The 16,781-nt window shown below is 43.8% G+C and overlaps 1 protein-coding gene across 1 annotated transcript in view; it reads right to left on the reverse strand.

Moving 5' to 3' along the window:
- The window catches only part of LOC114362261 (unconventional myosin-XV-like), a 50,902-nt gene that overhangs the window by 1,716 nt on the left and 32,405 nt on the right, over positions 1-16,781 (reverse strand). Inside the window, 16 exon segments of the mRNA XM_028317570.1 lie at positions 15-258; positions 832-983; positions 1,578-3,769; positions 3,884-4,503; positions 5,250-5,419; positions 6,005-6,139; positions 7,236-7,426; positions 7,726-7,892; positions 9,055-9,145; positions 9,620-9,783; positions 11,821-11,959; positions 12,917-13,120; positions 13,789-13,927; positions 15,418-15,539; positions 15,883-15,979; positions 15,982-16,006. Of these exon segments, the coding sequence (XP_028173371.1) occupies positions 15-258; positions 832-983; positions 1,578-3,769; positions 3,884-4,503; positions 5,250-5,419; positions 6,005-6,139; positions 7,236-7,426; positions 7,726-7,892; positions 9,055-9,145; positions 9,620-9,783; positions 11,821-11,959; positions 12,917-13,120; positions 13,789-13,927; positions 15,418-15,539; positions 15,883-15,979; positions 15,982-16,006 (4,852 nt within the window).

Consider the following 16,781-nt stretch of genomic DNA (forward strand, 5'->3'; position numbering starts at 1 on the left):
TGAATGGTGTTTACCTTTAACTCCAATCGTAACTGCATTATGGGAGACAGCCAATACAGCGTTCTCTCCCGGTGGGACCCTCGCACTGAAGAGCCTGGCGAAGTAGAAAGGCCAGCTTCTAGCCATCTCCACAGCTTGGCGTTTGGTCTGGGCTCGGATGGGCGCGGTGCCTTGGGACCGGAGCCAAGCCTGGCCCGCTCGTCGCTCGCTCGCGCTGATGCGAAGCGATGGCAGTGTGGAGTTTATGTCGTGGATTATCTGGTGGGAAATTATAATATTAACTAAGAAGAAAATGCAACAGGTGGGAGATCAAAATAAGGGATGCATGAAATATCAATCAAATTTTGTTTCAGTCAATAAAGATCTTGAAGTAGAGACTACTAATGAAAACTTTTTCCCGGGGTTTCGCCTGCGTGGTTTTTGTCTGTCACGAAAAGCGAATAACGCGCGCGTTTCTCTTCAACCAGGAAAAATCTATTAAGATTTTTTATGGGTCTCAAGCTATAGGTACTCTGAAATAAGCTGAACTAAGTAGTATCTTTAAGCGTGATGCTGCGTTTACACTGCGCGGAAATTAGCCAAGTCAAGTCAAAAAAAACAGTGGAGTGGGGATCAATTATGAATGAATTTCATCCCCACTCCTCTGGTTTTTTGACTTGACTCGGCTAATTTCCGCATAGTGTAAAAGCAGCATGAAAGAGTAACTAACATCCATCCATTCTCACAAACGTTCACGTTGAATAGACTCGATGGTACACTGTAAAGCGTCTCCAATGATATTTATTTATTATCAGTATAGGATCACATTAAAATAGCAAATTTTAAGCTCACCTGTGCGTACAAAAGGTCTAACACAGCCGGGTCGTTGTAGTTCTCTAGCGGCGTGAAGAGTTCCTTGCGCACACGCAGCTTCCACGGCACGCGCGCGTACGTCACGAACGCGCGCTCTGAGGGCAGCAGCACTGGCGGCGCGGGCGCGTCGCCTGGACATAAATAAATAAATAAATTTATTAATGGCCCATTTATTGTCCCGAAGCAGTGGTAGGGTTAATATTGGGACGTGTAAAAGTGCTTTTTAAAAGCCTATTTGCAAAAAAAAAAATAAAAAAAATCATTGAAGTTATATACATTGTCTAGAGCCCCTCAGAATATTCAGAGGGGCTCTAGACAATGTGACATTCGTGATCATGACAGTTATAATTTCGAAATCTCTTCATGACGCGAACTAGCTTGAACTAAACTTAAGCCTCATATTCACTTCAGCATGTGGATACAAGGCTTTATATACAAAAAAAGCACCGGAGCAAAGCTATTTCCGAATTACACTGTCTATGGGGGCTAACTAATTTGTCCATGAGGGCAGGTCTTCTTGCCGGGAAAATGTAGCATCATGTTTGATAGTTGCAGATTAAAAAAAAAGGTTTAACGTGAATAAATGAATTTCTGAGCCAGAAAATACAGACAGTATGTATGTACTATCTATAGAAAGTAGTATATTGCATTTAAAATATACAAGGGAGAATAAATTGTCAAGAATTAGGTAGGTTTAATGTAAATAAAGTATCATATTAACTTACGTTCAATGTGTTCCGTTTTGTCCGTGACATGCGTCGAAACAGAATGCCTCCTCTCGGCTTCCATCTTCCTGTCTCGCTCTTTTTGTTGCATGTGAGTTTTAAACGTCGCTCTCTCGGTCCTCTTCGCCGACTCAGTGTTGTCTGGAGGAAACATCGCGTCCGACCTCGGACTCTCACGAACACGACCGACTAGCATATCACGAGAGTTCTTCCGCCCATCAAATCGTTTGAAATCATCATAAAACGGCGACCGTTTGCGGTCAAAACCTTCGTCAATTCCATTTTCTTCTTTCCGCCTCTCAGCTCTGGCTGGATGTATCTCATAGATTTCTGAAGCATCTCGCCCAGAGAAGTTGTCCCGGTCGTGACGACTGGGGCCGTCTAACCCTGACTCGGAGTCCCATTCATCACGACCGTGCTGTCGCTCTCTATCTTCATTGTAACTCCTAATATCGGACTCGTCACCCCAATCATCTCTGACACGTCGTTCGCGACGGTCCGATGTCAAGAAACGCGTAGCTAAATCATCGCGTGGCGGTTCAGAATCCTCTCTTCTTCGAGAATTCCAGTTAGCAAGGAAATTGTGACGATCGTCTGCTTCTCTGTTTTGATGAACACCAAACGTATCGCGGTCTCGACGAAGCTGGGCAAATGAGGACGAACTGTCTGGTATTGGCGGAGGAGGGGCTGGTTTGTCAGGTGGAGTAGGGGGTGATTTAGGGGGTGGTGGAGCCGGGCCTGGCGGTGCAGGCGGTAACGGAGGTGGTGGGGCGTCCCATCTCATTCCTCCACCTAACTGACGCTCCAACATCAACTTCCTAGTATCTTCCAATTTGTTAACAGTTCTAGGAGTCTCCGCAGCCGATGACGAGCTACGCACAGAATGGTTTGCTGTGACGCGCTCCAACCGCTGTCTCATTTCGGAGCTCAGCTTTAGTTTGCCCACGCTTCCAGGTGAGGGTCTTTGTGCCCCGATTTCAAAGCTTCTACGGGCCGTTCTCTGATTAGGCGGTTCTCTGCTGGGAGAAACTGGTCCCCGTCCGTCTACTTCAAATTCTTCCCATTCGATACCCGGCGACGCTTCTGAGCGAGATCTACCTCTCGGCGGGTCAGGGTGTTCGATGCCATTAGTTTGAGCTTGAGGAGTGTGTCTTCGTTGAATTTGACGCAATTTGAATTTAGTGAAGTCTTGGTTGAGGTCCTGGCCCGCAGCGTCCTTCGGCGGGGGCCACCTCCATTTGCCTATGCGAACGGTTTTGGCCCGGCCGTAGGGGTCCATGAAAGGCCGCACTTCAGATGGATCTATGTCATGCAGCGGTGGGGGCATGGGCGGCGGCGGCGGGGGAGGCGCCCCTGTCGACGAGCTCTCATTCGATTCTCGTCTTGTTTTCGGAGTGTTTCTCGGGGGTGAATGAACTTGAGCGTGCACGACTGTCGACGACCGAACGGGCGACGTAGGCTCCGACTCTGAAGGTTCAACGACTTGCCCAGCCAAAAGCGTTTGTAAAGCTTGATTCTGAGCGAGCAGCTGCTGCTGAATTTGCAGGTTCTGAGCCATGGCACTTTGCAGAAATGCTCTTTGTAGATTCTGGTGATACGCATTCATATCTACTGTCCCAGATGGAGGGAAGTGAAGACCCATTGCCGCGGCTAACGCTTCAGGCGTGGTTGGCATGGACGGAATCGATAAAGCTCCAAAGCTTAGTGCAGAAGTATTGGCCGACGCCGCTCTAGGCGTTGCTCCACCACCTTTGATGGCTTCAGATAAGCCTTCACCATCTGTCAATCTTTTCAGACTGTCGTTCATGAATATCGGGTCGAATAAGTTTGTTATGTAGTCGTCCACAGAGTCGACGCTCGATTGTTTTCTACTCGTCTTGTCTTTTTCTTTGTCGTCTTTTCCGCCGCCTTTGATTAAGATTTCTAGATCCTTAGCGTTGTTTAGCGTTTCGATTTGTTCGTTGTAGTCACATGAGAGTATGTGGTCGATGAATTGGGTATAGTTTCGTCCGCCCTTGATGCTGGCGGCTAGTGATCTGGCATCGGAGAGTTCGTCGATGTTTGGGTCCAGGACAGGTGAGAACAGGTCATCCAGGAACTGGTCTACGTCAGAGGCTTGACTCGGCACGCGGACGCGTCGCACATGAGAGGCGAGCGAAGGGGCTTCGGACGTGTCCGACATGGCTGAGGATCTGAGGGAGAAAAACATAGATTATCCATTTTAGTCTTTAACGATTGCTCAATTTAGAATGAGTTTGAGCCTTACAAAAAGAGTTAAATAAATCAGAGAGCCAACTAAGTCTTACCTTACACCACCAAATTCAGAGCTCTTCTCTATATAAGCGCGACTGGACTGCGAGCCGGCTGGCGCGCGTTTCCCGGCGTACTGCGACTTGATGTACCGCGAAGGAACCACGCGCGACCCCGTGCCATAGTCCATTTCCATGGCTCCCTTACTGCTGGCCACACTTGGAGCACCTCCAAGTCGCTCCACAGAATGGTACCGATCGTTCAGTCGAGACTGCGAAAGACCCAAGTCAGCCAACTTATTCGGCGGCGGCACAGGGTTGTCCCCTAACAAATTATCCAAAGACCGACTCCTGACTTTATCATTATTCTGCTCGAAGTATCGTTCGTTCAATGCGGACTCCCTGGACAGTATATCGTGGGATACTTTTCTAGAATATTCGTTGTCCTTTCGAGAATATTCGTTGTCCTTTCTAGAATATTCACTGTCCTTTCTGGAATATTCGCTGTCCTTTCTAGAATATTCGCTGTCCTTTCTGGAATATTCGTTGTGTTTAGTCAAAGCGGCCTCGTCGCGTTCGATCTTCCAGTTGTATTCTGAGAGTCCTTCATCGATTGATTCTTGGAGAAGACGCTGGATGCTGGGTGAACGAGATTTCGGTGGTTCTGGTGGTGGGACCTGAAAGAATAGTGGTTTTAGAACATGTTACAAGAGTACATTTATCTTCGAAGACATTATGAAATGTGTAAGTATCTTGGCGGCTTATCAATACTGACAGCCGGCCTGTAGTTTACTGAATTAAAATATGTAGGTGTGAGCAATCTACGAATCCAGTTGTGAAACAAAAATAAATGATTAACATAGCAATAATACTTGGGTGGCGCGACGCTAGATTATCATCTATAGAAATGGCGTGGCTTGCAGTGGCTCAATAATACCAATGTCTGTGGTAGAGGGGGCGTTTGGCGCGCTGAGTGTATCTGCCAGTGTACACTGCCGCCTCGTGGCTCGCTCGGCGTCTACGGAGGAGGCCCGTACAGGCTCGCCGCGGGAGCTGGACAGCGCCGTCCACGTCTCTATCAGCCTATATCTAGTGTCACGCGGCTGTGGCTAGCCTACTAAGTACCTGCGGCCGGGTGGCTCGCTCGGCGTCCACGGAAGAGGCACGCGGCGGCGGCGCGGGCGGCGTGTGGCGCGTGGCCGTGGCCCGCAGTGGCTCGCCGCGGGAGCTGGACGCGGTCCACGTCTCTATCCGCCTACATACAGTGTTATGTGGCTGTGGCTATCTAGTCTACTAAGTACCTGCGGCCGGGTGGCTCGCTCGGCATCCACGGAGGAGACCCGCAGTGACTCACCACGAGAGCCAGGTAACGCGGTTGTCTCTATCTCGACTACGTCTAATGTCACATAGCTGTGGCTAGTACCTGTGGCCGGGTGGCTCGCTCGGCGTCGACGGATGAGGCGCGCGGCGGCGGCGCGGGCGGCGTGTGGCGCGTGGCCGTGGCCCGCAGTGGCTCCCCGCGGGAGCTAGGCAGAGCGGTCCAAGTTTCTATCTCGCCTACTGCGTCGAGGGCGTACTCGCATCCTGCCCATTCTGGTTATAATATAACGAGTGTTAAATGAAGAGTTTACAAGTTTATACATTAAAGTTTTAAAGCAGATAGACATTAATAAGAAATGAGATGAGTTTGTTCCGGCGTTTCTTCTCAGCACTTGCCATATGTTTGTCTCGAAGCGCTGGTAGGGCCCAAAAGATAAGGAGACATGACGTAAAGTGCCCCATAAGGGCTACCCTTTCTTTTTTTATTATTTACATTTAGACGTTCATAAGTGCCACTTGTGGTCTAAAGTGAATAAATATTAAAAAAAAATGAGTGCGTTTGATAATAGCACTTAGAAGCGCTTATAAGCAAAATGGCGATCGCTAAGCGGTAAGCGCTGTCACTGCTAAAAAATGAATGAAACACGTCACTATTGAAGTTGGAAATTAGCAAACGTGTCCTCGCTGAAAACTGCCACCAACTGAACGCCATTTTAATTTAAGTAAGTTTTACGTGTTCGTACAAGCTTTTTCCCGCCTAACGCATCCAGTATCGCCCTATTGACACATTATAAGAGGAGGCGACTAGAAGTCAAACCCAGTTAACCCAGTAACCGATCCTGCCTGCTTGCCACATACCTGTGAGCTGTCCGTTGTGCTCCAAAGTAAGCGTCCAGCCAGCGGCGTGCTGCGAGACGCCGGCCGCCGCCAGCGCCGCCGCCGCCGCGCGCTCGCACGACGTCCACGAGTCCACGTGCACGTGCTGCACTGTCTCTGTTGGAGAAAGAAGAATAACATCAAGCGGGGGCATTCTTAAGCTAATTGTGAAAATAATATGGTAAGGATCCAACCCACAACTTCACATAAATTGGGTTGGATCTTTTTCATGGATATACGTCCATATAAGGTTGCGAGTAGTTAGGAAAAAGACGCGCGCTGGGAATGTTCTAAGTTCAAGGACACACAATGAATGAAAATCCATCCATAACTTTGAACTTCCCCTGATAATTTAATTTTCCTCCAGGACAAACTTGGCTTTACCTAGTTGGGTTTTTATTGGCGGTTAAGCTGTAAATCCTGGATATACAGGACTTTACTGAATACTACAACGCGGACTTTGACTTTACTGGATTGTGTTGTAACTGACTAAACACAGCCAGCGTCGAGCGATGAGAAGCCGGCGCGCGCTCGAATATGCGCTACACTATCATGAAGCGTGATAGTATTGTCTTTACGCACTCCCATCACGCTCGCTCCCAAAAGACCTAATACTAACCGTCATAAAGCCTCAGATGCAGTGCCGGTCTTGTATCAGTACTGGCAGCACGCCATTCCAGCAGCGTGGGCGGGCAGCGGCGCGGCACGGCTGCGGCCCTTGCGGCGCCCGCTCCGCCCCCGCATACTAAACGCAGTAGCAGCGAGCGGTGCGACGCCGGCGCACGCTCCGATATGTGCGGTGATAATATTGTCTTAACGCACTCGCACCACGCTCTCACTAATACTGACCGTCATAAAGCCTCAGCGGCAGCGCCGGTCTTGTATCAGTACTGGCAGCACGCCACTCCAGCGCAGTCCCCCTCCCCCACACAGAAGCTATCCTTTAGTGAGCAACATCTTTGTTAAGATCTATGCATACTGACCGTCGTAAAGCCGCAGAGGTAGCGCCGGTCTTGTATCAGTACAGGCAGCACGCCACTCTAGCAGCGTAGGCGGGCAGCGGCGCGGCACAGCAGCGGCCCTTGCAGCGCCCGCTCCGCCTCCGCATACTAAACGCAGTAGCAGCGAGCGATGCGACGCCGGCGCACGCTCCGATATGTGCGGTGATAATATTGTCTTAACGCACTCGCACTACGCTCTCACTAATACTGACCGTCGTAAAGCCTCAGAGGCAGCGCCGGTCTTGTATCAGTACTAGCAGCACGCCATTCCAGCAGCGTGGGCGGGCAGCGGCGCGGCACGGCTGCGGCCCTTGCAGCACCCGCTCCGCCTCCGCATACTAAACGCAGTAGCAGCGAGCGATGCGATGCCGGCGCACGCTCCGATATGAAGCGGACTAGGTATCTGAAGGATAGAAAGCTCAGTTAGATACAATTCACTTTAAAAACTCTAAGCCCTAACGGAAAGACACTTAAAACTAGAATCAATATCAACTACGGGTCCACCAAATATTAATCAAGGTTTGAGCGACATTCAAATACGAACCTAAGGGATCGCTCTTTTATGCGTCTCAACAATGACATGATCCTTAAACATTAACCCTACCACTGCTACCAACAAAATAGCGTGGGGTAAATTGTGCCAATGCTGTAATGCCGAGAAGAAGCAGTCCAGTGTTTGTTCTTCTTTTTAATGTTACTTACTTGTGCAGTGGAGGTCCTGGCTGGAACACCTCCAGACAATGAGCCATGAGCTGCCACACGCGGTCCGGGGCATCACCGCCGCTTGCCTGGTTACACAGCTGCACCAGTATCTCATCGCGAAGTCCTCGCGACGCTAACCCACGTGACGCTATGTAGTCTGCTAGCACCTAGAAATAATATAAAGTATGCTGAGTAAATAGCCTAAACGAGCACTTAACACTTAAATAAAATAAGATAAATTTCCACGCAGTCAGATCTCTTTTAGATGTGTTTATTACATCTAAAAGAGATCTGACTGCGTGGAAATTTTTAAACAAGAAGAACTAATTAATCTTCATTCTTTTCTACTTAACCTAAGTTAAGCTGTTTTGTTAACACTTTATTTAATCACCTGGTCGTCCATATGGATGAGTATCAATGATAATATTATGAATTATTAGAAATGCATGCCGATCGATTCTCTTTGCCTTGTGTTCACAATTTATCTAAACCATCTCCTACTACTACTATCCTTAACACATCCATTTCAGTCTTGAGTTTACGCGGATAACTTAATTCGTTTTGTAAAATGTAACTGGTTAGTTAAAAATTCAACGCCTCAACGTGACCACGACAGCTCTGCCAAGAGCGTAACGAATAAGAAGAAGAAGTTAAAAATTTGTTTTTATCACGATTTGTTTTATTTTATAATAATAAACCAGATAAAACAAAACACTGATCAAAGTTATTATTACGCTTACGGATTCATTTTCTAGCACATTAATTAGGGTAATTTGTAACACGATAGTCACTGGAATTTTGAATAATTTTCTTTAAAAATAAAAGCAAATTAGATCGCGTTTTACATTATGTATACATAATTCGGTCAATTCTATTACACTACTAAATATTACGCGTCAGTTACGCGAGCAGGACGTTACGAAGGCGTGCATCGCCGAAAACTGTGGAGTTGGCAACAAAATTACAATTTAATCAGTTGTACCAGCGGATCTAGTAATGCAATAGAGCGGATGATTTATGTACTTATACATGTGTAATGGAAACTGCTTGTGTAACGCCGGCATCGTTTTAAGTAATACAATGTGTCGTGGAGTTTTCACTGGTTTTTGCGAACCGTTTCATCAAGTGACACATTTTTAATTTCCAATAATTCTAAAAAATTAATCGTGTTAGAGAGTAATGTAGATTAAGATAAAGTTAAGCATGAAACAATGAATTAATTATTTTATAAATTTCTCCAAATTCCACGAGTAAATTAACGAGTTTAGCAAATAATAGATGTGTAAAATAACTATAGCTAGTTATCATAAATACTTGTGTTGTAGTTACCTTTTGCCTTGCCTCATTCCCGGCGGCGGACTCATCACACCACCTCAATATCAGTTTGAATGTAGCTACAGCATCATTGAAGTCTTGATCTCTGAAATAATCAAATAATTTTAGATATCGATTTTCTGACTGGTAAAGGTTGCGGGAAGCGCTGGACCGATCGTTGTGGAAAATGCTTGGGAGTTTTTGTCCAGAAGTAGACTGCAATGGAGTCGTATTCCCTAGATTCTGGGTTCCCAAAATTATGCAACTAATTACACACTAAGGCTTTCAAGGACCGAGTGAATCGACAAAAGGGACGCATCTTCTGAGCAAGCTCGAATCTGCAATATTTGTATACTTCGTGAGATTGCCAGCAAGAGCAAGCTCATAGTGTACATGAAAAAAATGCTGCTCTCTATTGTGGTAAACGTAATGTAGGTAGGCTCTCCATTCGGTGGACCGACGACCTGGCTAGGGTGGTACATGGCAGTGCAGGATCAGTCATTGTGGAAATACCTACCTGGGGGAAACCTTTATCCAGCAGTGGACGGCACTAGGCTGAAACAAACTATTGTGTGTTTACCTGACAGCAGCTTTAGACAGGAAGGGCCTAGTGATGGGGTACTTCTTAGGACTGAGCTGGCCTCCGTCGGCGAAGTATACGGAACTGAACTTGTTGAACGCGAACTGCTGGAGGTCACGAGGCATTTGGATGTAATCGTCTTCAGCGTACACGTCGCCTGATACCTGTAGGAAGTTAAGTTTTGTTTATAATATACATACAGGGTGTGGTTTTGTAAAACAACACGCATATCTCAGGAGTAGTACACATGAAAGTAATTACAAGAAAAATATAAATAAAATTTTAAAGTGGCCAAAAAGTAGACAACACAACTTTATTCTAAAGTAACAAAGACGAACTTTTGGCTACTTTGGGTGTCACGAACTATGTATTTGACACGTGACTTTACTTTATAGAAACGATTTTAAACTACATACATTATATGGACATTGTGACCGTAGAATTTGGCCTAGATTATGCAGAAAAGGTATTTCCCTTTTTCAGTTGTTCAGAGAAGCTAAATTATTTTATTTTAACACAGCACAGGCACAGGTCAACATAATATTTATGCATTAAGTATTTGTATCAACAACAAACTCGTACTTTATTGTTTAGCAATATTAGTAACATTTTGTGGTTTCCCTAAACATTTTCATTAAACGCCATCTAGGAAATTATAAATGTACCTACAAACTTCCCTTAGGTACCTCTTATATCACAGAATCTGAACAAACGTTCTCAACAGAATAGTGTCTGCGGCACCCTTCGTTAGATGTCGCTACGTTTCATCCGAGCACGTAACCCTTGCAAAACGACAACCGTTCCAAACATTCACATTCCTGAAGGCAACTACGAGCGCTACTAGATGGCGCTACGATCCTGAGCTTCGTTTTTCTAGCCCGCGGTGTCCAAATTTTTTTCCAAATAATGACTTGCGGCGTCCACCTTATCATGTCATGTAAGAGACATGCTTAGGTTGCTAATCATAGTCAACAGCGAGTAAAACCCCTTCACTAGACTAATGGTTAATTTTTGGAAGGGACTGTGCGTATGCACCGTCCCCACAAAAACTCTTCCAATGAGGGCTATCGTTTTAGAGCTCACTAGTTGCCCTCCCTACACAGGGTGGAAACGATAAGTGATCTCACTTGATTATTTCTAAACTATACAAGATATTGAATAACTGGTTACTGATCCTGAAAGTGCTTTATGGGCTCTTTCAAACGATAAATAGGTTACAAAATAAACTTGACCTATCTGAAAAATCAATGTTTCCAGTTTCCATACTAAATGTATGTATAATAATTAAGTGTCATTTTTTTATTCAATAACAAAGTTAAAATAAACTCGTAAATTGCATTCGTATTTAAAAGTATTTATAGAAAATATTAGTTTTAGGCTTTACTTGCTACAATCTATATCTATATATATAAAAATGAAACCCGTTTCGCGTTGTCACGGCATCACGTGTGAACGGCGGAACCGATTTCGATAATTCTTTTTTTTAAATGTTTGTGGAAGTCCAAGGATGGTTCTTACGGAAAAAAATATTAAGATAATCTCTACGCTAAGGCGGTACGAAGTTCGCCGGGTCAGCTAGTATTATCTAGAGATGATTGCCGTGACTGTGGTATACATTATAGACTAAATTAAATGTATGGAAGATGGAACCGAAAAATTAGTTTTTTTGATAGATCCAGTTTATTCTGTAACTTAATATTGATACCGTAGAGCTTGAAGCACTTTTAGGATCAGTAACCAGTTTTACAATATCTTGTGCAGTTTTTAATATTATTAGGCTGTAGGTACCAAATGACGTATGGAAGCCGGAAATATTGAATTTTCGGATACATCCAGTTTATTCTGTAACCTAATTATTGCTACCGTTTGATAGAGCGCATGAAGGACTTTCAGGCCTCCGCCTCTATCTATCGGTCGAAAAATAGAATGTATTGATTTCACTTCAGTCATTATAGTGAGGCATTCGGTACGCTGAAATCATGTTAACAGCATTATTGTGTTCCGGCAGTTAGATAGCCAGTTCCTCCGTGGTTGAGGATTCCGGGTGAAGCTCGCTTCCACCTTCGGCCTGATCGTCACTTACCATCACGTGAGATACAGGCCAAGAGCTTCCTCGTTGTGGATAAAAAAAAAACTTAAGATAAAGAGTTAACTTAATTTTGTTGTAAGCAACGAAAGCTGTAGGATATGAAAACTCTTACCTTGGCCAGATTCTTGTCAGTGTGGGGAGGCTGCCACTCGTCCAGCTTGGACAAGATGAACGCCAAGTCGGCAGGCACTTCGAGCGCTTGCAAGCTTTCCGCTTTCGCTTTTTGCGCTTTCTGTTCTGCTGCGCGACGCCTGTTGGGAGATTTTGGGTTATTAATTAATAATTATAAAAAATACATAGGTGCTTAGGAGGCGTCCATTAATTACGTGAGACAATTTTGGCAGCTTTTCAACCCCCCCGACCCCCTTGGTGAGATTTTTCAAATTGCAACATAAATTAGTTTATCTATGCTTCGATTAGTTAGTACCTACATTAGATTCATACATTAAAACCTTTCTTAGCGTAGTAATCTTTCGTAACGTATCATAATGAGAATACCTTTTTGGTTTCGTCGTAGAATGTAAAACCTGTTAGATTTCTATTTTAATTTTCCACTATTTCTTGCTGAAAAATTATTACGTGATATTTGTTGAGACCCCCTCCTCTCCCCCACGTGAGATTTAGTGAGGTTTTTCTTGACCCCCCCCCCCACGTAATTAATGGACTCCCCCTTACTAAAGTAAAATATGTTGTATCAATAGAGGTGGAGTCTTTTCAACCTACACGATAAGGGAGCCTTAGCTATCAATCTATTACGTTAATCTTCTTCTATCGCGTTGACAAGTCAAGTCAAAACCATGGTTTGAGATTTTAAGGAGTGATTTCTAAATTATTTCCTCCAATACCACATACATTGAAAGGTGTGGTAAGGCCCTTATGCCCGTATCCACAAACGATGCTTGCTTAAGTGAAGCAGCAAATCGAACGCACAGCGTTGAATAGATGTCTGTGATTGGTTCATGTGTCGCCCTGTGTGTCCAAGCGTACTGTGAGACCTCTAATGTTTGTGAATACGGGCGTCAATGTGTTTATTGCATCCAAGGTACATAGGTTCTTACAGATTTTTAAATGTATACTTTGTATGACTCATACACATACGCAAGTTAAACAATGATTACAAAATTACATGTAGGTAGATTGTCATTGTACATTTTATAACAATGATGCGTATTTTTTAATACATCATTCCTCAACCAGACTTCACTCACTTGGCCGCTTGTTGCTGGGCCTCCACCCTCCTTCTGTGCTGTTCCTTAATAGCAGCGAACCGTCTGCGCGCGCGGCGGCCTCTGACCAACGCCTGGGCCTTCACAACTCCTCGGCGGGCCACCTGGAACCTCCGCCGGGCCACCACGCCGCGCCACCAGGATTGGACCTTGACGGTGGAGTGGTGAAGCTGTTTGTAGCGTTTTCTGGAATATAAATATGATGTTGTACAGGAATATACTTAAGGTACAGACGACAGCACGTAAATATGATGTTGTACAGGAATATACTTAAGGGTTAATGTACATATAACAGCACGTTAAGCTAAACTCAATGGGATCATATTCTGCTGTAAATACGGATGAATTTGCGATAAAAATGTGTAGTCGAATGTGCTGTTGTCTGTACTAAAGCTTGGAGGTAGAAAGTGCAACGTGACGAAACTCGAGTTTAGTAATTGTTATGCTTTGGTCAGCGGATTTTTTAAATTTGTATGGAAAATTTGTAATGTCAGCACGCGCGCGTTTGGAACGCGATACAGCGCTTCCCGAATGCGCACAAATGTATTATGCAGTGGCTGACCCTACAATCTATGGTATAGTATGAAAATTATAAATAACTTGAAAAAATCGAACTGCCCAAGGCGGGAATTGAACCCACGACTTCTCAGTTGGAAGAGCAGTCGCCCGGCAAGCGGAAGGTCGTGGGTTCGTTTCCCGCCTTAGGCAGTTAGATTTTTTCAAGTTATTTATAATTTTCAAATTAGTTTGAGATGCGACTCTTAACGCTAAAAATTAAATAACTATGGTATAGTAGTCCGAGTCACGAACCACCAAGAGGGGGCTCTTGCCTCTTACTCCTCGAAATCACTCACCTTGCCAAGTACCCCCTAACTTGCGCCTGCAGTTTCGTAGCGGCGGCTCTGAGCTTGTCTGCGCGCGCGCGTTCCAAAGCGCGATGCAGCGCTTCCCGAATGAACACACGCGCTGCGCCTAGTTGGTAATCCGCGCCGACTACAAGAAACAAACACAAACAAGTCAGAAAAGGATAAGAAATTGTTTTAACGCGGACTAGCTCTGGATAGGCATGGTTGGATTTGGGAGAACACTACTCGAAAAGGGAATTTTATAAGTTTCAAAAAACATTTTATTTTATAATTTCGTTTTGTGTTCAAACTTGGCTAGTGGTTCAACATTCGGTCACTTTGCTTGAAAAAATGTTAGTACGTGCTAGCACTAAATACTAAGGAATTTAAACTTCCGGGTACACATAATAAAAATCGAGTCTCTATTGCAGACTCACTGATAATATCGTGTTTGTAACCTTTCAAAACTTAAAACACTCACACAAAATCAAAGCTTTTAGAGAATAACCACGTTTTTTGATAGCTTTCCATCGCTTCCCCATTTTATTTCACCACAACATTAAAAAAAAGTGACACAGTCACTGCTATGAGATGACTGCATGAATTGATTGGATGTAATAAAGATAAAGATCCAAACAAGTGACTGACAATAGTGTAATGAAAAGGAAAACTAATAACAAAAACAATTATCAGAATAACGGCTAGTGTTATCTGCTAGATCTTAATATTGTAAGCCTGTCTAAGAAAAACGGTACAAGTTGTCTCCGCGCATAGATTAATGTATTTCGTTGATGATTAAAATGATGATGTCTCGGAATCCAGCTAACTTAAGATGCGTTCCATTATTTAATTATCGTATTAGAACGATAAGCCCATACATTTGTCGTCTAAAATCGACGATAAGATTATATCGTGACGCGCATCTTAATTCTTAGGCTGGCAGAATACAAACCGGGGGTTATGCTACCTATTTATTAAGTTTATTTTTAAATAGTTACACTACTGATCAGAAACGATTGTTTTCCGAACCTATTTGAATACATGGTGTGTTTTATGTACAAGCACACATCGTAAGCCTCCATACGTGTACTTAGATCACAAATAGAAGTTCACCACACGGTCATAATGAGGTCTTTAGGTCGCCATTACAATACAGCTGTAGGCGGAATATATTTCAATCTTATTTACTCCTACATCAATTTTAATAACGAGTACCTATTACATGAGTTCAAATAAGTCACTTGCTTGCCTTATGGCTAACATATTCCTTTACGAAAATTAAAATGTCTTTAAAATGAGTAAGCAAAGAAACTTATAACATCAGTTTGATTGTATGAATTATTGACTGTTTTTTTTTGGCTTTCATCATCATCATCAACAGCCTTTACAGTCCACTGCTGGACTATGAGCCTCCTCCACTGTAGTATAGTGGAGGGTTTTGCCATAATCCCCACGCTTGGCAGGCAGGTTGGAGATCGCAGTTTAAAAGATTGATGTTTTTCAAAGAGCGCTGCTGCCTGTGCTCTGTTTGATGTGTAGTCCCTAAGTCGCCTCTTACGACATCCGATTTTTTAGCCTTAACTTAGCATAATTACGTAGTACTTATTATTATTCTGTGGCATAATCAGTTTAACTCACCAGCACCCGTTGGAGGCATCTCGGCGAGGATTGAGTTGCAAATCTCCCGGTATGGCGTAGACCGCGGCGGAGTCGACTTTAGCAGGTACCTGCAGAGATACATAATATTAATAACAACAATACTCAGAGGGAAATCAACAGGCCAGTCTGTAACCTCAATACAAATTACATCACCAGAAAGCAATACAGGCTGCGTTGAAAAGCTTGTACAAAATTCAATGTTGGGCTTGCTTTTGATTTTGAATTACACTTTTTCTTTAAACGGTATTGTTCCACGAAGTTCTATAGCAGGGGTGGCTAACTTGATTAGACATAAGATAATACTGTTTACTAACGAAACCCTGGGCGATCTAACACTTACATAGGTACTTCTTTAAATCTTAAATGGAACAGCATAATTTAGTACACAATCATGTAGTATTTTTTGCCTTGCCACGATCGACTGGACTAATATTCGCGATCGACCGGTTATCCATCCCTGTTCTATAGGATAGGATCTTGATGGTGTCTAGCATGCCGGTGTATCTCAGTTGGTCTAACACACATGGCATGTCGAACGTTTAGGCGACTTGTCCGTATTTAAGGCGATNTAGATAAGTTTGTAAGTAAATATAAGAATTAAGAATTATTTTGAGAGGCATGGTTCAGTAATCGCGCGAAGGTCAATAAAAAGGAAATCAAACAGTCCAATTACTATCACGGGGCAACACAAAACAAACTCAATCGGTTATTGATCACAAAACTTCACAAAAAAACAAAGGCGAGAATATGTCGACAGTTCGCCAAAGGAAAAAGAAGACAGACCTCGTATAAAAACAAAATATTAAAAAAATACATTATCTATTTGTTTGTAACCAAATTCTATTATGTATTAAAATTCTAAGGCTGAGTTGCACCATCTTACTTTAACTTTGACAAACGTCAAAAATCTGTCAAACTCCATACAAAAAGCACCGGTTACTGTTATAGTTACGGTCAAAGTTAGGTGGTGCAACTCAGCCTAAAACTAAGAAAGATTGAAGAAAAAGAAACATTTCGTTTTAAACCTTAACCGTATGACAATAAAGTGCACAATGGTATTTCGTATTGCAACCTAAGCCCTGATTGTCTCTTATTGGTCGTAGTAAACATATAGTAAAATGAGTAACCAATTAGAGACGGGGTGAGCACGTGACCGGAGCGATGCGCTTACGCTAAAATTTCTACAAAGTGGTCAGGCGGAAGAGTCCCCGATAGTACCTAGCCGCAACCATAGGCATCCTCGGCTTTATAGTCACGAGGCGTGCATTCGCTCCTCGCGCATCTCGCTGCTGCATAACAGCTCTATAACGTACACTAATTCTTTATATACCTAGCTGCAACCG

This window comes from Ostrinia furnacalis, unplaced genomic scaffold (assembly GCF_004193835.3).
Source record: "Ostrinia furnacalis isolate ACB-3 unplaced genomic scaffold, ASM419383v2 OfSCF6310, whole genome shotgun sequence".
Classification (NCBI taxonomy): Eukaryota; Metazoa; Arthropoda; class Insecta; order Lepidoptera; family Crambidae; genus Ostrinia; species Ostrinia furnacalis.